We start from the raw sequence: 23,894 nt of genomic DNA, 5'->3' as shown, positions 1-23,894 counted from the left end.
ATTTCATTAATAGACTTCATGGCTCGCTCTTGCGCCTTCCCCTTTAGATGCTTCCTAGCTTTTTGGATCGCATGAAAACGGTCTAGCCGCCTTTGCATTTGATTGTTCTCTTGTTCAAGGCGAGCAAGTATGTTGGCGGTGTTCATCTCTAGGTAACTCGGCCGAGCGTGCCTTAGGAACTCGTAACCCGTGCCATCGACAATACACCTCCAACTCACACCTCTTCTCGTATAGGGTTGACCATGGTGGTTCTGCTACGGTGAACTCCATTGCGGTGGTATCTCGTACTTAGTTTTGTAGGTTTGCCGACCATGATGTGGCCAACGCTTCCAAGACTCTCGTACGTGTATATTGGCATATTAACGAAATCTCTCTTCTTTCCAACCCATTTCCCTCCATAGTGGTCTCGTGTATGTTTGTAGTTGTTGATCCGCCGGAACTTGTGATGATTCATTTGTTGAAGTAGATTGAAACTTGTTTGTACGTGTACGAGATGATGTTGAGGCGTTGCGACTCATAGCTTACTCAACCTACAAAGTTAGTGGTGTAGGAATAAGAAAAGAATTGTGGTACATTTATAACCTCATTCCACTCGTGTATTCAATAATAAAATTTAATATATTCAGGCTTGTCATGTCAATACAGCCGGAAAACCACTACACGAATTTTTTGTTCAAATGTTCCCAATGTCACAGGAGATTCTCTTATTCTGCGTAGTTGCAGTGTCTTGCCATGACTATTCAACCGAACAAGATTCATGTGAAGAGTATTTAGCATGCTTGTGTTTCATCCGACATGAACTTGACAAGACAATACCGAGTTGTGTTAAATGCATCATAAACTTTTCAGGGTCTTCGCATCCTTGAAAACAAGTGCATTGCAAAATGATGCGTATCCGTGTATTGACGTGAGTGTGAATGATATGACTAGATAGGGTTCAACAAAGGCCGAGCTATTGAGCAGCACATGTAGCACTATGAATATCAGTGTAGCAATGGTGGACAGCTGACCCCCAAATAATTAGACCAAAATATCCAAATCAGACCAAATCAGACCAAATAAGACCAAATAAGACCAAATCAGACCAAATCAGACCAAGTAAGACCAAATTAGACCAAATTAGACCAAATAAGACCAAATCAGACCAAATTAGACCAAATAAGACCAAATCAGACCAAATCAGACCAAGTAAGACCAAATTAGACCAAAATAGATTAATCAGACCAAATTAGACCAAATGAGACCAAATTAGACCAAATGGACCGATTTTATTTTCCATTATAACTCCAGTATTAGGGGAGGTTGTAACCAAAGGAACTCGAGTTTTAGAGACTCGAGTTCCACTGGGCAAATTTTTTTGAAACAGGGCATGCCTCTCTGCCTCTCTGCCTGAAACAGAGCATGCTGTTGGGGAAAAAAATTTGCCCAGTGGAACTCGAGTTTCTAAAACTCGATTTTCACTGGGCAAATTTTTTTCCCCAACAGCATGCTCTGTTTCAGGCAGAGAGGCAGAGAGGCATGCCCTGTTTCAAAAAAATTTCCCCAGTGGAACTCGAGTTTCTAAAACTCGATTTTCACTGGGAAAATTTTTTTTTCATCATTTTGCACTCGCATTATAGGCAACAGATGGAATGGGACACTCTGGTCATGTAGGTAATCAATTGTGCAAATGGATCTTAACAAAACTTTTAAAAACCACCACTTTAGAGTTGTAGTTGCATCGATAATTTTCGAGTTCCAAGAACTTGAAATTGTATATGTCAAATTTCTCTTGTCGTTTGGCAGCGAATATATGAGATAACTTGCAATTACGAACAAATCCTAATATTAGGCAATGTGATTTCTTAATAAAAAAGAGGAAGAGAACAAAAAAATCAATTTGGTTTGGGTTGTTATTTCTGTCAAGTTTGCTAATCAAACATGATGGTTAAAATTTGCTTTTGAATTTTATTGCCTTGTCAATAGACCTTAAATTGTCAAAAATTTATTATTATTCAGACAAGTGATTAACTTCAAAAATTTTAACATCAATATACAACCATGGTCTCCCTTGAAAAAGTTATATGATTTCACCACTGAGCACAAGCTTTAGAAGAAAGAGCATCTTGTTATTAATTTATTGGACAGTTCACAATAAGTTCTGGAATAGAAACTCTTAAGTATTAACATAAATTATTACACTTTAGAAGTTGGCATTGCCAGATTAGCTCCAGTTTTCTAGAATATTACATCAATTGGCGCAACCACATCACTGCAGAAGTAATGGCCCAATCTCTCGCCTTTCATCATTAGAGATAAAAGGACCAGCTCCATGGCGCATAACCAAGAAGCTATCAAATCCTAGAGCTGCAGTTATGGTAATCTGCAAACAAGTGAATTTGATATCTAAATAAATACACCTTATTATTGCAGTTGATCAAATAAATCAACCTGAACAAGAAGTGAACCAAGCTTATTGGAGAATGCAATGCCAAATATAGCAACAATTACACCAAGAGCAGACCTTGTTACTATTGGCACAAAGAAGTGTTGGTAGCCACCGGCTTTCCCTTGTATCGGTCAACAAGAAAACAGCATCATGAGCATCAACCAAATCATGCAGGCGCCTACAATCTTCAAGCACATTATCCTCCTCTTGGCTAGGCACAGGATGCCCAGGCATTGGTATAGCCATCACAACACCTTCTGCATCCTGTAAAATAAAATATGGAACATATGCATGGTTTGAAAAATAAACATCTTTTATAGGAAACCATCAAAGGGTAAAATCGATTACCACAATTTGGAAATATCCGACCGAGACTTTTGACCGCTCGCCGTAGCTTTATATTCCCCACCATTGAGGCAGTCATCCAATGTATATAGGGACTGCCTCAATGGATTCGACATAGCAACCCTGCCATTGTCAACCAGTGTAATTTTCCGGACACCCCAAGCCTGTAATAAGCATATTATTTTATCACCAGATAGATAGAATCAGATACGGTAATCATAAACTATTTTAGCTCTTACCATAAGCATGCGAGCAACCTGACATCCAAGTGTACCTGCTCCTAGTAGAAGACACTTCATAGATTACTTCATCAATTAAATTCAAAGATGGCAAAGCACACCATCTCATCAGTTTTAAGTTCAAATCTGCAGCAGATATGGCCAACCTGAAAATAGAATGCCTCAAAATGCTAGGTAACAATTGGAACAATACCATTATCGACAATAGAGTGATAGTACTGAAGCCATACCTAGTTGGATCCATGGATTTAGCAAGGCTAATACACTTGGAGACTTGCCTCCCTTTGCTTTGTTCCCACCCCACTGCATTTGGTAAACATTGATGATCCCTCCATCCTAAACCATTACTAACAAGAAGTTATAAAGATCAGTTAAAAAGAACAAATTCAAACTGCAGAAGGAGGGAGAGTAACTATCAATCAGAACAGAGCTGTTACCCAGTTTTTGCCGCTCTACTTTGTGGAACTGTAATCAAGGCTTCACCAACAAAGAGTCAAATCTAACAGTAAAGTATATTGGCACAAGCATTGTACAAAACCTCTGAGGCTTTTGAGTGATTTGAAACTCTGAGGCAAATTGCCCGACAGTGAGTTGTCGGAAAGATCCCTGCAAGGCTTCAATTTCCTCCTATTTTTATTTAGGTGTAAGACATGTAGCATTTATAAATCAAATAAATGCCGCGTGGTATTAATAAGAAAAATTATTCTTTATCATTAATTATAAAGAATATCTTTATACTGTGTTACATCTTTTTTTTTTTTTAAATCAAAATTTAGTGAGATAGCAGATTTGTAATCTCAATCAAGCCAATGAATAACTTGATAAAATGGTTATACAACATGTTCATATGGAGTCCAGATCTAGTTCAGCTAGTAAGGAACCCATAAGAGAGACTTTATGATCTTATAAGGAAGTTTAATATATAGAATAGGCCCTTGTGAAAGTAAAATAAAAGTTTTGCAATATATCAATAGAGAGATGCTTGTGATTTGTGTTTTTGATTGTCTTTGTCCCTAGTGTATACTTCCTGTATACTTGGGTGCCACGTTTTTGATATTCTAACAAAATTTTCTCATTACTTATATAAAAAAAAATATCAATAGATAGACTTAAGCACATACACAATTTTGTGTTTACTGTAAAAAGCCAGAAGCCAGCTTAATTCATATTAAATGCAAGACCGTGAATTTGTAAAGCTGCTCACAGCAAGCAGGAGCTTACAATTCCCACTCAAATAAGGAAAAAAGAAGAAATTTTCTGTCATGTTAGTAATACTTACATCTCTTTCAGTTTTGAAAGTTTTCCAAACATATCACTCAACTGGTTTTTCAGCTGATTGTTACCAAGATATCTGCACCCATCATCAAATAATTGAGAAACAGGACTGCCCAAAAAAAATATGCCAAAATTAAAAATATCAAATAAAAAATTGCTTACAGGTATTGAAGGTCAGCCATCTGAGAAATTGAGTAGGGCACACCACCAGTGAAGCCATTTTGAGAAAGATCTCTGCACCTCAAACGTGCAATATCAGTACTATAAATTATTTAAGGTCAATGCAAATAGATCAGGATAAGGCCAATATAAATGTATTGACAAGAAGCTAGTTATAAGGTAGAAAATTATCGAAGACTACTGTCTTGAAAAAGGTCTTCTTTGGCAGATGGACTGCAATGTATTAAAGATCTATATAATTTCTTTAAGAAGTATGTAAATTTCATATATGACACCATATGCAATCACTAAGTTCATCACACAAGCCACCAAGATAAATAATTGTAGGAGGTGAACAGTGATGCGAGCCATCAACTTAATCTATATTGATGGTACTGATGAAATTCAACCTTCTCCAATGATTAAATTAGCTCAACTATGCCACTCTTTTGCAAAGCTCAGTAAAAACAACAAGATAAAAAGATGAAAGTAAATAAAAGAATATAAATTAATAAAATGAGTCTAGAGGAACAGTGTAAAGTTTCAAATGACAGCAGCAGGATACCATAAATCATGCTCATAGACCATAACAGTGCCAAAAAAGGATCATTGTACAGTAAACAAAAAATTAATGGCATCAAAATAAATTCAGTTTAGGATAATTTACAAAAATTATATGAGTTTTTTTTCATGATGACTTACATGTAAACTGCCTTAGGAGGGAGTTGATATGGTATCTCACCCTTTAGGTTGTTCTTGCTTAAATCACTGTACTAGACAAACAAATGCATTGACTTCAGGTGAAGTTCTTTCTAAGGTAAAAGAAAATTGTGACATAAAAAGATGCCTATTTTTAAAAACGGGTCTCACAAGTGAGTGACGGATGTTAAGCTTGAAAGCTAGTAGCCCATTGATCCGGTGAGTCCAAGGTTAGATAGGTTTCTGCAAATGTTTTAGCAAAAAGAAGGTTTGATTCAGAAATTTCAGCACATTCTGTAAAATATGAACAGTAAGTTCTCAACATAAGGCAGATAAAGATTTGAAAATGATATATACATTTCGATTACGGATGAGCTCGAGCACTTGATCCCTAACCAGAATCACCACAAGGGTCACCCCCACTTGATTTCCAGCCAGTTAGTTTTGAATTAGAATTCAAGCCGTTATACATCACATTAAGGGCGAACCGCAAAATACGGTTAGCAAACATCACGATCTTCAATTTCAATGATACATAACTACCAATTTAAAATCTTTTCAAAGAGAAAACTAACTTAATCTCAGTAACGATGCATACAAATAAACAAATGCAACTCCCATAGGTTGAAGGATGTCTATGTGTATAGGATCCAAAACACAGAACAGATGCAAATATAACAAAATTGATTGAGTTACAATACTCATTATGGATAAATTAGAAACTATACTCACAAGCATAAAACCTCTTCAACATCCACTTGATGCCTTCTTGTCAAAATACATAGAAGATCCTAGTTCTTTACATTGCACCTTTTAATGCATTGATATAGGCACTTACAAGGACACAAGTTTAACATGCCCCACATTTTCTCAAAAAGCAAGTGTTCTCCATTAGTAAAATTGCTTACCTAGTCATTCCTGAAACAGATGGCCTCTTCTCCTTTTGCGTTGTATGATAGAACTCAGACATCACTAAAGAATATGGATGTTTCTTCACAGCATGATGACACTCATCCAGAATAAGGAGATTAATTGCTTCCATTTTGATTATACTGTGTCTCAGAATGTTCAACGGTAATTTGAGCCGTCATCACCAAAACCTCCGCAAGAATAAGCAATTGGGTGAACAAGTGTAGAAGCAGGCACCACCCGAGTTCCAAGACCAATAATAATAATAAAATCAATTATAATAACATAAGAACCTTCTGTTTTTGATGCAGTAATCTTTCAATGGTAACACACATTCGCCATAAATTTTTTTTCCTAGATTCTGTAAGAGTCCCATCACACAAGACCAACACATAGTTTAGTAACAAGTTCTCAATAGAACACAAGTACATGCATAATGTTATTGCAAAATATTGCCCACCTTAAAATTCCAATAATTTCTAATAAAATTATTTACCACATTTCAGTATTGCTTCTTTTTCAAGATTCACCAATTTTGCGTTTTTTAACCCTTATGTAATGTTTGGGCGCGGGGGAGGAGGCTGTGGGGCATCATCCTTAGGCTCATCATCGTGCCGCAAAGACATTAGATGCATACAATCAATATTCGGTGTAATGATAAGAATAAAGTGAACCACAAGATATATCATTACATTGTTGGTAATGTTATCATACCATAGAGCCGCCTTTGTGTCCTATTTTGTGTCCACCAGTCCCACAAGTGGGTGCTCTTCTAGTACGTTGTGGTCTACCTCGTGGGGGTGAGGGCTGGCCGAGGGGGATGCTCGTCCGTACATCGTTGTCAATCCCAACCGGAGGCCCTAAAGGGTCGGATGAGGATGAGGTAGGTGGGTAATGATGCTCTGTATAGCTAGGAGTGGGGATCATTGTCATGGGCAAAGTGGGTGCATTGGAGCTGGTGGGTGGGTATGAGGGTGTCTCAGGGTGCGTAGGAGGGGTCATATGAAAATCAAAACCAAGATCAAAACTAGGCTGCGAAGGAGGGGTGGATGAAGGGACCTCGAGTTGAGGAGATGCATCTGGGATGGGTGGAGGAACCTCAGGTGGAGGAGATGCGTGTGGGATGGGTGCAGGTACCTCGGGACTAGTTACAACCCGAGGGGTTGTTGCACGCCGACCACGGCCCCTACCTGCACTTGTGCTTAGGCTTGCTGTAGCACCTTGACCACAGGTCGATGTACTTCGGGGTGCTGGGTTTGTGCTTGGGGTTGTAGTAGCTGTTGACTCAGTCTCATGCCCATTGTTTGCCTGCCCATTTGCTGCAAGACCACCACCAAGCCCAGCCACATTATTTAGGACACCTCGGACATGGTTGTGTGCTCGGCTGCCTACAGGAAGCATCTCCAACAGTGCTAAATGGCTTTCAATCTAAAACGGAGAAAGAACCAGTACAATCAGATTTGATCTACTCAAATACTCAACTAAGAACAAAAAGTGTTATTAGAATACTATATGTAATAGAAAGTCTTTTTAATTGGAGGTCAGTCATATCAAACCAGATTTGCTGAAAAAAGAAATCAATTGATTCTACGTTCCTACATGTACTGAAGAAAAAACAACGTAGGCAATAAAATCTAATTTAACACATTACCATTATATCTAATTTAGCGCTGTTGCGGTCGACATACTTTCGAGTGACCGAACGGTACCAGCGGTAATAATCATGATTGCGAGGCATCTCACCAATCTGAGGAGGTGCATGGCAAACTCGTTGTTGTCTCGTATCCCATGTAAGGATATACGGTCCATGCTCCTCCCTCCAATTCTTTTCCACCTTCCCACGTAAGTCTATTCTATGCGATCTATCATCGTACACAACATGGTCGGGCCGCTCTTGCGCCAACCCAAACCGTCGAAGGACACGATCCGGGTGGTGTGTCTCTACTATGCAAAAACACACCGGTGGCACCCTTGCCGTCCACGTATCCCTCCCTGCGACGCGAAGTCGTGAAGGTGGCCGAAGTCTGCCTCATATGGCTGCCATATAATCTACAGTAGAAACAAAATACAATTATCATAACATCTTAAAATGTGAAACAAAGGAGAATACATAGATAAAGGGAAAAACAAAAATTAAAATAGAAGATATGTTAAAGCAATGATTTCAACATATGCTTAAGGAAAATTAACATAACTTCCACATAAATTTTGTATATTATTACCTGGTCCGGCTGCATTCTAGCTAATTGCTCACGATAATGGATCAACGCCGTGCCGGATGGCCTACTCTTCGGGCTTGGCACCCGCACCCACCTACAGTTACGATCGAATAACATAAGATATTACCACTTAGTTACTAAGAATAGTACATTGCATAACACACACTAAGTATCAGGAAAATACTTACTTAAATGCAAGTGGAGCTTTTGGCCATGGGCCATAATCGCATCCAGGTGGAGGCTCTATCCTCGGGCACAAGAATGGCAACCTCGCCCATGCCCAATACTGGACCAATTGCAACGCCCCACCAATCTGCGATGCCTCTTTATCACTTGCCCGGCACAACTCTCTATACAACCATGCCAGGCAACCACTACCCCAACTATACTTTGGCGGATCATGAAGGTTCCGCAAGAACTCCAAGAACATCAGATGCACCCTATCTCCCGACTTATCCATGAAAATCTTATCCCCTAGTAGTGCTAAAATATAGCACCGGCATACCGATGTACTTGCTCCTCCGTTGCATCATGAGGCGGTGGCTCGCAATGCGCTCAACAAGGCGGCTAATGAGAATTCTTTGCCCCACCAAAGTTTTGTTGTCATTCTCCGGAACGCCAAAACCAAGCAACTCCACGCACAGTTGCCTCCAATTCCCATCCACCACAGTAGTCGGCCCAACCAAGACCTCACCGTCTATAGGAAGTCCAAAAATGACCTCCACATCTTCTAGGGTGATTGACATCTCACCATGTGGAAGATGGAACGTATGAGTCTCCGGCCGCCATCACTCAACTAGGGCCGATATTAGGCAATGATCTATCTCTCTGGAAGGGACCCTAAACAATCCTTCTAACCCCACCAACTTGATAATATCAATCACCCGATTATCTTGCATCGTTATCTTTGCCATCTCCTTAGCGCGACCACGGCATGTAAGTGAGCCCGAGTCCTGTAAAATGGATAAAAATTATAGCGGTCGTTAGAATTAGATATACAACTTTCAAAGAACTTGCTAAAAGTCAAAGACGACGTAAAAATTAAAGCAGTTGTTAAAACTAGATATTTCACCTCGCCATTCCAAATGTCCTCTGATCGATGATTTCGTTGTCGCGTCAACAATGAAGGATCTTCTCGGACCAGGCGCACAATCTCTCGGCTCCTCATCGATCCCGGGCTCCATACCGCAAAGAGTGCAACAATATTCCACGTAATTAAGTCTTCATAAATAACTCTAATGCCCACAAACAATTATATTAAGCCTAGTGAAATTGTTAAAATACATAATTATTTCATTTCTTAAAAGGTCGTTAAAGTTGAAGTATGCACGCACACACACACGTGTATATGTATGTATGTACATAACAAGTCTAAAACTAACAATTTAAACACATTAGATTGCATTCCACCTGTAGATTTTGGGCATGTAGCTAAAAAATGGAGGCTCTTACTCTTCCTACTGAAACTAGGAAATATAGTAACTGAACTCCAATTTTCCTAGGCTCAGATTCTTGAGCTTCTACATAACCATGAATGCAGCCAAGGGTTGCTGGAACCAATCTAAAACAGGTTGAAATGACATGAGCCCTAAATGGGATATAGTATTCTTAATCAGCAATAGACTGCCTTACATTAGCTGTAGACCTAGTTTTTATAGTTCTATATTCTCCTAACAAATACCTACTACTTTCAAGATTCTCTAGAGACCTATCAAACAAAAAAAAAAAAAGATTCTGTAGAGACAACTAACTCAATAATACCAACTAGTCAAAAGTGAGATCAGACTTGTCAACTGACTTGAATTCAGCACAAACTTAAAATAAAGGCTAAAATGCAAATTGCACCCTCTAAGTTTGACTAAAATTCATGTTAGTCTTCTAACTTTACTTTCCTTCAATTGAATCATTTTAAGTTTCAAATTTAGTCCTTTCATCCAATTTTGTTAAAAATTTAGAGAACTCAATTGAACAAAAATAAAGTTAGAAGATTGAAATGAACTTCAGTTAAACTTAGAAGGTGCATTTTGCATTTTAGCCTAAAATAAACGACTTAATAACATAACGAGACCCCTAAATCAAAAGTAAATAGTAAACTACCCGTAAATATTGAAGAGCCATTTTAAGCATGAAATTTAAATCATAGTTGCTGTTGCATCAATTATCCACAAACAATACAACAATTCAACAATCAATCAAAAAGAGTTATCAAAACAAAAATGTTGCTGAATGTTTTTCAAAAAAATGTATGTTAGTGGTCAAAAGGGTCCACGAAGTGCTTCTTAAAAAACAGATTATATGCAGGCACCCATAAATGAGTGAAATTTGCGCAAGGGCAAACCATTGAAGCTAAGAAATGATGCAAGAAAATAACACGTATTAGTCTCCACTACACTTGGCTGCCATGGGGACCAATTGTAGACAGCTTCCTTTTATGTAGCAGGTATTCCAACATACGGCTTTCTTTTATGATGCTTTCGAAGGTTGGGGAACCGTTTAAAGGGCGCACCCGAAAATAAATGGTGAAGATTATATAGAATGGTCGCCTACGCTAAAAGCGATTTCTCTTAATCTTGTCCAAAAGAGATCCTTCTCCAAGCATTGGTTGGGAGGATTTTGTTTAATAAAATAAGAATTTTATAAAAACTCCTATACTTTAGTGGTTTGTAGTCAAAGGTTAGCTACAAAAGCCATGACTTTTTGGTTGAAAAAAGTGTGTTGTATTGAATCTGGTGCATTATATGCCAGAAAAAATCATGTTGGTGGAAAGCCTTAAAATCAGAGGTTAATCAATTAAGAGAGGTTGTATTTTTATACTTGACCCAATTTTATTTTTTTATTCTCTAATTGGTGTATGGAGTGATTGTACGTTTTAAAATTTAAATTTAGGGTTAAAAATATCAACTTTGAGGCCAAAAACTTGCATAAAAATTTCAAAGGAAACAACTGTAGGACTTCTTTGAAAAGCGGCTATTTTTGGGGTTTTGGAGGAGCTTGGGTGAGGAAATTGGCCTCGTTTCCCGAGGCTTCTCCATAGGTGTAAAAGGTTTTGTAACCCACGGGCATTTCGGCGGTTGCCGATTTTGTGATGCGGCTTGACTTTTTAGGCGGATTTTGTTAATCGGCCTTGGGTTGCTTCGAAAGCAGTGAAGCTTTTTCCAAAAAGCCGTAGCTCGAGAAAGCTCAAGCCCTCCTAAGTCCTAACCCCTTAATGGCAGGAAATGTTTATAAAAATATATTGGATTCGGGGTTTTAAAAGATTAACATAAAGGGTAAAGTTTGAGCTTACAATAAAGTAAGAAAACCCAAGTTTAAGGAAAAAGAAAGTCCGAATAGATTTAAGAGTTTTATATATGGGAATTTTAAGGGTTGATGGGGTTTAAAATTGGTTTCAGGGTGCCAAGGAAAAAGAAGAAGAAGAAGAATTACAAATCCTTAAAATCAAAATAATTTAAGTTTCAGATCATGAGGGTAAGAAAAAAAATGAAAATGATAAGTGATAACTAAAAGTTACCCATAAAGATTAAATATTAACTTATTAGATCATTGTCTAATTTGTTTCTTTTTCCCTAGTTTATCAACAAAATATACAACTAGCCAAATAGAGAAGACTTAAACCAGTTGACATGGGTTTACACAAACTCAGTCAATGTATTAGAAGGTTGCGCGTTATTCTCTAACAAATTTGCCAAACAGACTTGTCAATGTGGTGTTGATATGCTCCAACCAGCCCAACCTGTCACCACCCTATCTTAAGTTGAAAAGATTAAAGGTTTGACAAGAAAATAGAATGTAGTGGCTGTATATTCTTACAGACCAAAGCTTGTGCATATAACCTACTAATGCCCCTTGGCGCCTAGAATGGTTGGTGAAACAAATTTTAAAGCCAGCAGAGTGCAACAATTCAACAATCAACAATCAATCCACAAACAATACAACAATTCAACAATTTGTGAAGCAAAATTGTTTTAATCCCAATTGAAAGAGATGATTGGAGTAGTTAAAGCTAATATATCTTATAGGTGCAACACAGTCACCGACTTTTAAGAACAATGCAGCTCATGATTAGGGGCTATATCTTAGTGGGGTGCATTATATATCCAAGAGTCCTTAAGTCCACACCTTACATTATTATTAACAAAAGATAATCATAGAATCCCATGTGAATTTGGATCCAAATAGGCGCTTGTATTTTAACACCATACACATGCAAAGTCAAACCCTTCAAGATGAAATCACTATCCAAGATGACACACACAAAAAATATTGGAAAACCCATATAAGTTGTTTTGGATTTATTAGCTTTTATTCTTCCTCGAGTTCATTGCCGTGACCAAATTAATTTTTGTTTTCTTTCTTACTTCATTTATTTTTGGCCATCATGCATGTGCAATGCAAGAGTGAGTAAAAATGAGAAGTATATAAAAAAAAAATTATATATATATATGAGAGAGATAGAATTCTTTTCTAGAAAGTTTCTCATTTTGTTTTTTTAATTCATATAATTTGTCAATTTCACTATCATGCTTTGTCACATCTTCCTATTTTTAAAATGCTCCATTATTATGAAGTATGAACTCATAAAAAAAGAATAAAATTAAAGAGAAATTCCAACTTGAAAAAGTTAAATAAAATGTAGCTCATTTCACACTATAATGCCGTAAAGTTAAATTGACATCAAGGGATTCAATAAAGTTGTACAAATTTTGTGATGAATTAGAAATTTCATACACTGCCCTTGACCCATATACAAATTTTTCTCTCAGTGTGTAATTAGGTAAATGAATAATAAGAGGAATCCCGCGTTCCTATTTAAATATAAAGATGGAGCAAAGAAAAGAAAGATGAAAGGAAATGGAGAGAAGGGAGAGAGGCTTACCGGCGGTGTTACGGCGGACCGGCAGTCGGTGTAGCAGCAGCTGAGAAGCGAGAGAGAGAGGGTTCTGAAAGAGGAGAGAGAGCGTTTGAAAGTGACAGATTGAGAGAGAGCGTTTGAGAGACTGAGAGTTGAGAGATTGAGAGTACTGAGAGTTGAGAGACTGAGAGTTGAGAGTTGAGAGATTGAGAGTACTGAGAGTTGAGAGATTGAGAGTGTTTCAGTTACGCGTTTGAAAGGTAAAGTGGGGGAAAATTGTGTGGATTTCGAGTCTTATAAACTCGATTTCTACGTGGCTAAATTTCGTCAAACCCAATAACTCGAGTTTTAAAATCTCGATTTTTAATTCATATTTCGAGTCTTATAAACTCGATTTCTACGTGGCTAAATTCCTCCAGGTGGAAACTTTGTCCACGTAATCGAAGAACAAACACGACAACTCGAGTTTTAAAAACTCGAGTTTTAATTAAATCTCGAGTTTCTAAAACTCGAGATGTTACTTTCTCACATTCTTTCAAAACCGGCCAACTAACGAAATAATTTGCACAGTAATGTTATTTGGAAAGGGTGTTCCTTCCTCAGGGCTCACGACAACAAATACAAGGCACTTTTCATCTCTAATTAACTAGTGTTCGTTTGAAAGCTGAATAGCGCCTGATCGAGAGACGCAGAACCAAAAAAAAAATCCGAACTCAAAAACCGAAGATTAAACAAATCTCATCAATCTTCTTCTTCTTCTCATGGCTCCTCCTAAAGTTCTCATGGTATCTGTAACATCATTCTTCTAAGAATTTTATCTGGTTTGCTTATTTGTTTTAGATTCCCTCATTCATACTCTCTTTTTCAATCTTGTTTCTATGCAGGTGGCTGAGAAGCCCAGCATCGCTGTTTCCATTGCTACCCAACTCTCCCATGGCCAAGTACTCCTCCTCCTTATTTTCAACAATCTCAAACCCTAGCTTTATAATTTCTAATTTCAGATTCAAATTGTGCCCTTTAATTTTAAAGTTTAATTGTTAATTATTTCATTTCTGTTATTTCCCTGAATTATTTATTTATTTAAAATAAAATTCTATGTCCTTGTATTGTTGAATGTGGAGTGTTAGTGAGGTTTATTCAAAGGCAAATATGTGTGTATGTTGCAGATGTCTACTAGAAGGGGTAGCACAGATGTGCATGAATTCGAGGGAATGTTTCTCGGCTCTCACGCTCAATTTAAAGTCACCTCAGTCATTGGGCATGTGTTCAGGTCATTATTCTCTCAGAAATCTCCCAAAAATTGTACTTTAAACCTTAAATTCAACTTTCTTTGTTTACTGTAATGTGCTTGTTCAATGTGGGCTTAAGTGCAATGATTGCCCAGTAATCACTTCTGGTCCTTTTTATATGACAAGGCCAAACAAAAAAACTGACATGTTATCACTCCATAGGGACTGAAAGTGCTAACTTTAAGTTTTTTTAGTGATTAAAATAGCAGTAATGCTAGGACCACAACTTGTCAACGTGGCAAGTTGAGTGGTGGAGTTGTGAACCCACCACTCATAACTTCCCATGTGGGCAAGTTGTGGCAAAAGTTCTTGTCCTAGCATTTTTGCTAAAATTGAGCGCTTTAAGTTTTTTTGGGGTCTAAAATTGCTCACAGCCACAGGTTAAAGTTTAGGGATCAGCAGCGTATTCTGGAATTCTATGTATTATTTGGTCTTCATTGATTCTTATTTATGCTTTACAATATTTGGATGCATCCATGTACTATCTTTAAACGATTTCTTGTTACATGTTTTTTTTTGATAAGTAAGAATGATATATATACGAAGGTTACTCTATGCCTGAAAAACACAAAGCAACCCAGAAATACAAGAAAAAGAAAACAAAGAGAAACAAGAGAGAAAACCAAACAACAGAGAAATTACAAAAAGAGAAGGGAACAAAGAAAAGAAGGGAGGGAATCACTAGACGTGAGTCCCCACGCCCGAGACCAATCAAATAGAGTTCCACAAAAAGAAGCAAGCAACTGATCCCTAGAGCTATCCAAATCCTCAAAAGTCCTCCGGTTCCGCTCCTTCCAAATACACCAAAGGATGCACAACGGGACTAAATTCCAGATCTGAGACGAATGCTTCCCCAACCAATTCCACCATCCAAAAAGCAAGTCTGGAACCGAACTAGGCATAACCCAAGCCAAGCCAAAAGTTATAAAAACAAAGCTCCATAACCGATAGGCCACCTCACAATGAAGAAGCAGGTGATCTACCGTCTCTCCACCATGACGGCACATAATGCACCAATCCACAAAAACCAATCTCCTCAATCTCAGATTGTCTCCCGTTAGGATCTTATTCCAAGCTACGCACCAAACAAAAAAGAAACTCGCCTAGGGTCCTTAACTCTCCATATAGCTTTCCAAGGAAAGATAGTTGAAGGAGAATTTCTTAATTTGTAATAGTACGACCGGATGTCAAAAGCCCCATTACGCTTCAATTTCCAGCTCATCCGGTCACCAACATCCATAGGAGGGATTATAGCACCCAACATACGAAGAAACCGCAGCCCTTCATCCATCTCCCAATCATTAAAAAATCTACTAAACCGAACATTCCAAGATCTTCTATCCTCCGCCCCCTGCCTATGCAAAGAAGCTTCAACAGAAGCCTCCTTATCAATGGCAATGCCATACGGCCTAGGAAAAGCCAGGCGAAAAGGTTGATCCCCATACCACCCATCCCGCCAAAACCTCACCCTATTCCCCAACCCAACCACAAATTGACAATTTTTACCGAAATCCTCCCAACCCATACGGATGCTTCTCCACAAACCACACCCATGAGCTCCCCTACCCAGCTTTGAGGTCCATCCCCCCCACTCTTCCCCATATTTTGAAGCTACTACCCGCCTCCATAAACGACCCTCTTCCTTACCAAACCGCCACAACCATTTCCCCAATAGAGCCTTATTAAAGGTAGTAAGTTTCCTTATCCCTAAGCCACCATTGGCTATAGGCGCACAAACTTTGTCCCATCCTACCAAGTGAATCTTGCTATCTCCCCACAGGAAATCCCTTTGCATCTTTTCAATTTTATTAGCCACATGAGTAGGAATAGAGAACAACGATAGAAAGTAAGTCGGAAGACTAGAAAGCGTACTCTTGAGTAATATCAAACGACCCCCCTTAGACAAGTACAACTTCTTCCATCCAGATAATTTCCGGTTAATACTTTCCAAAATTGTGTTCCAAATTGAAGGGGAGTTGTGAGGAGCCCCCAGCGGCATGCCAAGATACAACATAGGTAAAGATCCAACTCTGCAGCCCAATATATCCGCCAGAGCATGCACATCACCAACCTCCCCTATAGGAACCATTTCGCTCTTATGCACATTGACCTTCAAACCTGTTACCGCCTGAAAACTAAGGAGCAACAACCGAATATGAAGAATTTGCTCCACATTAGCATCACAAAAGAGTATAGTATCATCTGCAAATAATAGATGTGAAACACGTTCCCCACCATCCCTCCTACCCTCAAAATTAAAACCACGGATCAAGCCAGCTCCCTCCATTCTTCTCAACATCCTACTAAGCACCTCCATCAAGATCAAAAATAGCATAGGAGATAGCGGATCCCCCTGTCTTAAACCCCTTGAGCTACCAAAGAAATCAGCTGGGGACCCATTAATCAAAACAGAGAACTGGATTGTGGAAATACAAGAACGGATCCACTTACACCACTTCACTCCAAAACCCATCCTGTTCAGCAAATACAACAAAGCCTCCCAATTCACATGATCGTAGGCTTTCTCCATATCGAGCTTACAAATGACTCCAGGGACCCTACTCTTCCCACGACTATCCACACACTCATTCGCAATGAGAACCGAGTCAAGGATTTGTCTTCCACCCACAAAGCTATTTTGATTCTCAGAAATCAATTGATCTAAAACCACTCTCAAGCGATTAGCCAAGACCTTAGCCAGGATTTTGTACACACTCCCCACCAAACTAATAGGACGAAAGTCTCTGATGTTGGAAGCACCATTCCTTTTAGGAATTAAAGCAATGAAGGTCGCATTAAGGGATTTTTCAAACTTGCAATGATGGAAAAATTCTTCAAAGACCGCTAAGACATCTTTCTCCACTACCTTCCAGCAATGATGATAAAACGCCATAGTGAACCCATCCGGACCTGGAGCTTTGTCCCCTTCCAGATCCCTAACAACTTGAAGAATCTCCTCTCTCTCAAACTTCCTTTCAAGCCAAACCCTTTCCCTGTTCTCAATGCGATCAAACTCCAAACCCTCCACAAAAGGCCTCCACTCCTCAGTCTCCTTGTACAAATTTTTATAAAATTGTACAGCTTGAAAAGTTACCTCGGAGGCCTCTTCATAGACCACCCCATCCACCTCCAAAGTCCTTAGATGATTAGAGCGTCTATGGGAGTTAGCCATTTTGTGAAAAAACTTGGTGTTATTATCCCCCTCCTTGATACATAACATCCTAGATTTTTGTCTCCAAGAAATTTCTTCTAATGAAAGAAGATGCTCCACCTGGGATCTCAAACCAGCCCTATGAACAATCTCCCCATCAGAGAGACCTACATCCCCCTCCTTGGCATCTAGGGTTATCAACTCCTCCAGGAATTGCTTCTTTTGACGCGCTACATTACCAAACTCTCGACGATTCCATTGCACAATGTCCTCTTTCAGAGCCTTTAATTTTTTCGCCAGCACAAAACTAGGAGTACCTACGAAGGAATGTTGATTCCACCAGGTTTGAACTCTATCCACAAATCCCTCCGACTTCAACCACATATTTTCAAATCTGAAAGGACTCTTCCCCCTTGCCATTCCCCCTGCCTCCAAGAGAATTGGACTGTGGTCTGAGACAGTACGGGGTAAGATCCTTTGAGTAACATCTGGGAAATGATCCTCCCAATCGGAAGTGACCAAAACTCTATCAATCCTAGACATCATTGGTTGATCAGAACCATTGGACCAAGTAAAACTACCTCCTTCCAAAGGCAAGTCAACCAAGTTGAGGTCCTCAACAAATTCAGAAAATTTTTCCATAGCCGTGGACAAACGAGTCTCTCCCCTACGCTCGCTAGGGAAGCGAACTATATTAAAGTCCCCAAAGCAGCACCACGGAATCCTCCAACACTGCTGAACTCCCACTAGCTCATCCCACATGAGGCCCCTCTCAACATTCTCATTTGGGCCATAAACGCCTGAGCAAGCCCAAATAAACCCATCCCCCACCCCTTTCCACTTTACCGACACTGAGAATAAACCAACCATAACCTCCACCTTATCCAAAACCCTTTTGTCCCACATAAGCAAAATACCACCAGCCGTTCGATCAGCCTCCAAGACAGCCCAGTCCACATAAGGGCAGCCCCACAAACTACAAACCAGCTGTCTATTCATACTAGCAATCTTTGTCTCTTGTAAACAGACAACATCACACTTCCAATCCCGCAACAAGTTCTTCACCACAAGACGTTTCCGAGGATCATTTAAACCTCTAACATTCCACGAAATCATTTTTATCTTCATAAAAACTTAGGTATCCCCAACTACAAACACCATCACGAGACCACCCTCTATCTTCTGTCATAATTCACCGAAGAAAATAAGTTTTGCAACTCCCTGCAACCCTTATTTTTGGACTTAGCCACCTTATTGCTGCCCATTACTTTCCTATGTAACACATTGGCTGCCTTCATCTCTGATTCAAGCCTCTGTAATAGAGCAATGCATAATTTCTCATGTCGAGTCATAGATAACCCAACCAATTTACTAAAGCCAGGAATTCTGTGTTTCACCCACCCAGAAATATCTATGTTAGGTTCAATACTAAAAACCTCATCAACCTCCTCCAACTCTGCCAAGGTTGTTGAACCACTCGGATCAGAGATTTGCAGAGGAAAGGCAGCCTCTCCCACAGAAAAAACAGTTGCTTCCTCCACAATCATAACCTCCCCAGGAAGGCAAATTTCCTTGCTAAAAAAAGGATTAACCTCCTGACCCACTACCCCCAAACCCCTTGGTCCAGCTCGCACCAACTCCAGAAAGAGGTCAGGGAGAAAAGGTCCTAACGACCTTGGCACAAAAGTGAGAGCCACTGACCTCTTACCTTCAGAAAACGACCCCCTCAGATGCGAAATGGAACCGAGAAAGTCATTCCGGCCCCAGCTCAGCCTGAAAACCATCGCCGGAGGGGACTCCAGCCTGAAAACCATCGCCGGAGGGGACTCGGCACACTCCGCCGCCCCTACCGGTGGCGCGCGACGCCGATGAGGCGAACCCACCAGATCCCCGGTGCACCGCGTCGCCGGAAACGACAGAGCAGGGCTCGTCGGAGACTCTTGAGACACCGACAAGCCCAGGCCACCCTTATCGGCCTGAGCCCGTACCTTAGGAGACCACTCACGACCTCCGGCCACCTGCGACGGCGTCACAAAACACGTCGGCCTCACCCCTAGACATTCCCCAGTCTTCTCATGAGTATCGGCTGAAGATAAGGGCTCAACCCACTTATCGGAGCACTCCCCAGGCTCAAAGGACGATGGGCTTGTGAGCTGTGGGCCTAAACAATTCTCACTTACTATCCTTTGGGCTACCCTCTTGTTTGGGCCCAAACCCAGACCCAACTTACCTTGAGGCAGCTCCTTACCAGCCCGTGAGACCCATCTGTGTTTCTGATCTCTCCCTTTCTTCCTATCCCAGGAAACCCGCCTCCTCCCCATCACATCAACCTCCACAATAAGACCTCTCCCTGCCCAGCATGGTCTCCTTACATCACTCATTTTCCTATTGTCATAGGCTTTTGAATTCAAACTGGAACTTGGGAAGTGTATCCTACTTTCTGCCACTGACTTCTCATTAATGCACTTCTCCCTCCTATCACCTCCTCCCACCACCATCTTATCAGACTTACCTACCGGAAAAACTCCCACCTTAGCACCTGTGAAACTCCGGTTGCCCTCCATCTTCTCCCTTCCTAAATGCATCTTCATCCCCTTGGCAATGGAACCTACGTGTTTTGGCTGCCTTCTATCCTCTACTCTTCCATGAATGCCTTGCACAGCTTCAGCAAAAGTTCTATGGTGTTGAGTCTCCAGATATTGCCTATGCACCTGAGGAATAAGAGTTGGAAGACCTGTTCCACCCACTGCATATTGGGAGGGGTACAACACCTTTCTTAGTTCAAGGCCAAAGACCTTCCAACCATATCTCTCTTTGCCTTCAGGGATAATGATTGACCTCCTACACCCGCCAACTTTTAGTTCAGTCAGAAGCAAGAACTGACCAAAGGAGTTGGTGCTACGCTGGAGAGTATAAGCAGTGTCACCATCCCTGAATGTAAAGAACTGTTGAGAGCTAGCCCCAACAACAGTGTGTTCAATATTCTTCATCAGCCATAATGCTGCATTCTTACCCATGAAGACTGATCTCATAGAATGTTTACCCCTCTCATAAATCTGTAACAAGAAATAACGCCCCCCTTCCTCAACAACTAATTGAAAAAACTTGGATTCGATGACGAAATTGTGAAAGCCCCCCATAAATCTACCTGGTATAGTTGACCACGACTATGCAGCTATAGTTGACCACGACTATAGCTGCATAATTAAAATCAAAGCTGAGCATAGCCATAAATTTGTCACTAATTATATCTAGATAGAATCTAATGGTTCAGGTTTTTTTATGAAATGATTACTGACAATCTCAGGTTTCTCTCTCTCTCTCTCTCTCTCTCTCTCTCTCTCTCTCTGTGATAAGCAATGTAAAGGTTTTTTTATGCCATCAGTGTTTTTTCTTTGTAATTTTCCAGTGAGCACATGCTCTCTTCCACTAATAAAGTCAAAACTTGTGCATAGTTTGAGCATAGGAAGAAATGCTAGTTCCAGTTGAGAGAAAAAAAAGTGAAATCTTTTGTGTTGTTTCTGTTGGAACACAAAATGTTTCTGTTTTCATAGAAACTGACAAGGAACCAAGTGAATTCTGTTTTTGCAGATTTGAATATTGATTTTAAATTATAATATCATCATTTGTGTTAGTTGTGTTCAGGTACTGGAGTAGTTGTAACTTGTAAGTCTAATCATCTGAGAGAATCTGAAAATTTCCAGTGTTTAGCAAATGTAACAAGTAGCATTAGCTTTAATTCACCTCTGCTTTTGAATTGTTAATTCTATCTAGTACAATTTTCCGTGCTTTGCCTGTCTTGATGACTTGTGGTTAGACTTTTCAATGTACTGTTTTTTCTTTGTGTGAATCTAGTGTAGATTTTCCAGCAACATATCAAAATTGGACAGCCACCGACCCTTTGGATCTTTTCCAAGCTCAAATTACTAAGACAGAATCAAACCCTAAGGTATAGCCTTTTTTATGCTTCCTTTCTATTTTTAGTTTCTTTTTCTTTCCATGTTCATCTTTTGTTTTTTCTTCCTCTCTCCCCCCCTCTGCGCCCACCCCCAAAAAAAAAAAAAAAAAATTCTGGAATTTTTGTACTAATTTAAAAGGACTGGAGGTATTTTTGAAGTTAAATCCTATTATAAGGGGTTGCATTCTATAGCTAAATCGGCTTTTTCTTGGAAGCTTTTGTGGAAACCTAAAGTTCCAAACTAGTTTAATTTTTCTATGGACTATGGCATGGGGAAAAAAATTAACCATTGATGAGGAGGTGCCAAATCATTGTGGTCGATTGGTGTTGCATGTGCAAAAAGGATGGGGAGTCCACAAATCATTTACTATTACATTGTCCTGTAGCTAGGGAGTTGTAGAATATGTTCCTCTTGCTCTTTGGGGTACATTTTGTTATGCCTAGTAGTGTTAAAGGAGCTTCTTGCTTGTTGGATGGGAAAATTCAGCAAGCATAAAAATGTAGTGATTTGGAGTATGATCCCTCATTGCCTCATGTGGGGTATGTGGTGGGAGAGGAATACTCGGACCTTTGAAGGGTGTGAAAGATCAATTCATGATTTGAAGCTTGCGCTCTTCTAGACTTTGTTTGAGTGGACAAATGCATCAGAAGTTTTTACTTTTTCTTCTTTGCTTGATTTGCTTGATAGTTGTAATTTTCATGTGTCATAGTTTTGTATGTTTACTGGGTTCTTAGCACACTGCCTGTGCTTTTTTTTCTTTGTACAAATTTTACTCTTTCATTTTTTTTAATGAAGCATTATTGCTTATATAAAAAGAAAGTATACATAGCATTATTTGTTTTATTTACTTAGCAAAAAAGAATTATTTGTTTTATATGGCAGTATTAAGAAACTATGCGATGTGTTGCTTGTATTGTGTGGTTCTTGGAAGCTCGGGAAGCTGTTACGAGTGTTTGAATATAGAAGATTTTAATGAATCAGATATGTGGACATATCAGTGACTGTGGGCATGTCTGCTTGCTTGCATCAGTTGACATCTTTTGCAAGTTTTTGTCCCATGTCATGCATGCAAATTTTTTTCCTCCCACAAAAAGTGCTACAAGTAAAATTTCAGGATATGAATTTATATCATATAATTGTCTTCCAGTAATTTTATTTGGATAATTGTCCATGTAAATTAAACTTATAGTCAGAAATCATTGATGGGTTGAAGCGTAATTCCATTTCTATGCTGATTTGGATATTGCAGACTTTCTTTCTTTTGCAATAATATTGACTAGTTCTCTTGGTATAAGGCTCATATTTGTAGGCATTTAAGTCAAGAAGCTCGCAGCTGTGGCTATTTGGTGTTATGGTTGGATTGTGACCGTGAAGGAGAAAATATTTGCTTTGAAGGTAACTCCCCAAAAACCCGTTATTTATTTTTCTTTCTTTCATGTGAGTTTTTGTGGATAGTATCAAGTACAATTTTCTTGTTTTTATGACAATATCTTTAACAAGAGTGTGAATGTGACACGCTCCCCATGTTGAAACACTACTTCATCAAAATGTAATGCACATATGATAGTTACAGTGGGAAGTTACATGTAACTAAAACACTCCCCACCCACTACAAACAAAAAATTCTCAATAGCTGAACTTCTCACAGACAAAAACTCTTCCCAGTAGTTTGTTACATGTACAAGGACTACTATTCCTATTCCTAATCGAAATAGACTTTTTGTCGGCAACTACTGTGCTCACAAACAAAAACTCTTCTCAGTTGTTTAATATGTGTACAAACATTACCATTCCTATTCCTAATTGACATACACTTTTTGTATTACACAGGGACCATGTATCATATGTATGAAGCTTACGAAAGCTTTAGTAAATGCTGATACCAATTTTGATGTGTTATATTAATAAAATAATCACTAAATTAGGATTCTTGATGAGATCTGGAAGAATTCTTGAAATAGTTTTATGTTTAAGGGTTTGGGTAAGGTTAGGTAAATAAAAGATTGGATTTTGAATAAATATGGATGGCTGTTTGGAGTTAAACAGTGAATATAATGAGAAGAACAAGAAGATGAACCATAGGAAATCACACCTAGATTCCCTAAGTAATTACACTTAGGAAGGAGAAGGCAATCACCCCCACAAAACTTAAAATAAGCTACTGGAAGTTTATTAAATTCAATCTCTTACTAGGATTCATAATAATGAAGAAAACTTACTCAGAATTTCTAAACCAATTAGGAGAAGGACTAACATTAACTGAGACTCATTGGTCTTTGGTACAATCTAATAGCAATGCAAGAAAAATATTAATGTTCTCAAGAAAGAGAGAGAATTTGAGTAGAGAGAGAAAGTGGCTTAGAGAGAGGA

At 39.2% G+C, this 23,894-nt stretch overlaps 2 protein-coding genes and 1 long non-coding RNA gene across 4 annotated transcripts in view; 1 reads left to right on the top strand and 2 right to left on the bottom strand.

Moving 5' to 3' along the window:
* Positions 1-23,894, top strand: part of LOC142624433 (DNA topoisomerase 3-beta) — a 74,770-nt gene that overhangs the window by 6,525 nt on the left and 44,351 nt on the right. The window contains exons 2-6 of one of the 2 annotated variants that reach the window (XM_075797997.1): positions 13,729-13,910; positions 14,010-14,066; positions 14,292-14,395; positions 21,421-21,514; positions 22,820-22,919. In XM_075797997.1, the coding sequence (XP_075654112.1) occupies positions 13,887-13,910; positions 14,010-14,066; positions 14,292-14,395; positions 21,421-21,514; positions 22,820-22,919 (379 nt within the window). In that variant the 5' untranslated portion in view covers positions 13,729-13,886. Of the gene's footprint in view, positions 1-13,717; positions 13,911-14,009; positions 14,067-14,291; positions 14,396-21,420; positions 21,515-22,819; positions 22,920-23,894 lie in introns of those variants that run through there. The other variant, XM_075797998.1, reaches the window with a different exon arrangement.
* On the bottom strand, positions 3,555-4,533 carry LOC142624351 (uncharacterized). The gene is made up of 3 exons (XR_012842317.1): positions 4,450-4,533; positions 4,292-4,363; positions 3,555-3,618 (listed from the first exon to the last, which is right to left on the bottom strand). It is a non-coding gene; the product is annotated as an uncharacterized LOC142624351 (long non-coding RNA).
* LOC142625171 (serine/threonine-protein phosphatase 7 long form homolog) lies at positions 7,999-8,733 on the bottom strand. Its single transcript, XM_075798867.1, has 3 exons — positions 8,462-8,733; positions 8,277-8,367; positions 7,999-8,103 (listed from the first exon to the last, which is right to left on the bottom strand). The coding sequence occupies exons 1-3, from the start codon at positions 8,731-8,733 to the stop codon at positions 7,999-8,001; spliced, it is 468 nt and encodes a 155-aa protein (XP_075654982.1).

Source organism: Castanea sativa, chromosome 2 (assembly GCF_040712315.1).
Source record: "Castanea sativa cultivar Marrone di Chiusa Pesio chromosome 2, ASM4071231v1".
Lineage (NCBI taxonomy): Eukaryota > Viridiplantae > Streptophyta > Magnoliopsida > Fagales > Fagaceae > Castanea > Castanea sativa.
The sequence above is the reverse complement of the archived record's forward strand: the minus strand, read 5'-3'. Positions and strand labels throughout refer to the sequence as shown.

What these genes read in the sequence shown, in the direction of transcription:
- LOC142625171 (XM_075798867.1), bottom strand. Translation starts at nt 8,733, where the DNA reads ATGGATAAGTCGGGAGATAGGGTGCATCTGATGTTCTTGGAGTTCTTG. An exon ending in AAAGCTCCACTTGCATTTAA is followed by an intron (nt 8,368 to 8,461) that starts GTAAGTATTTTC and finishes TCGTAACTGTAG; the next exon opens with GTGGGTGCGGGTGCCAAGCC. An exon ending in CTAGAATGCAGCCGGACCAG is followed by an intron (nt 8,104 to 8,276) that starts GTAATAATATAC and finishes TTTCTACTGTAG; the next exon opens with ATTATATGGCAGCCATATGA.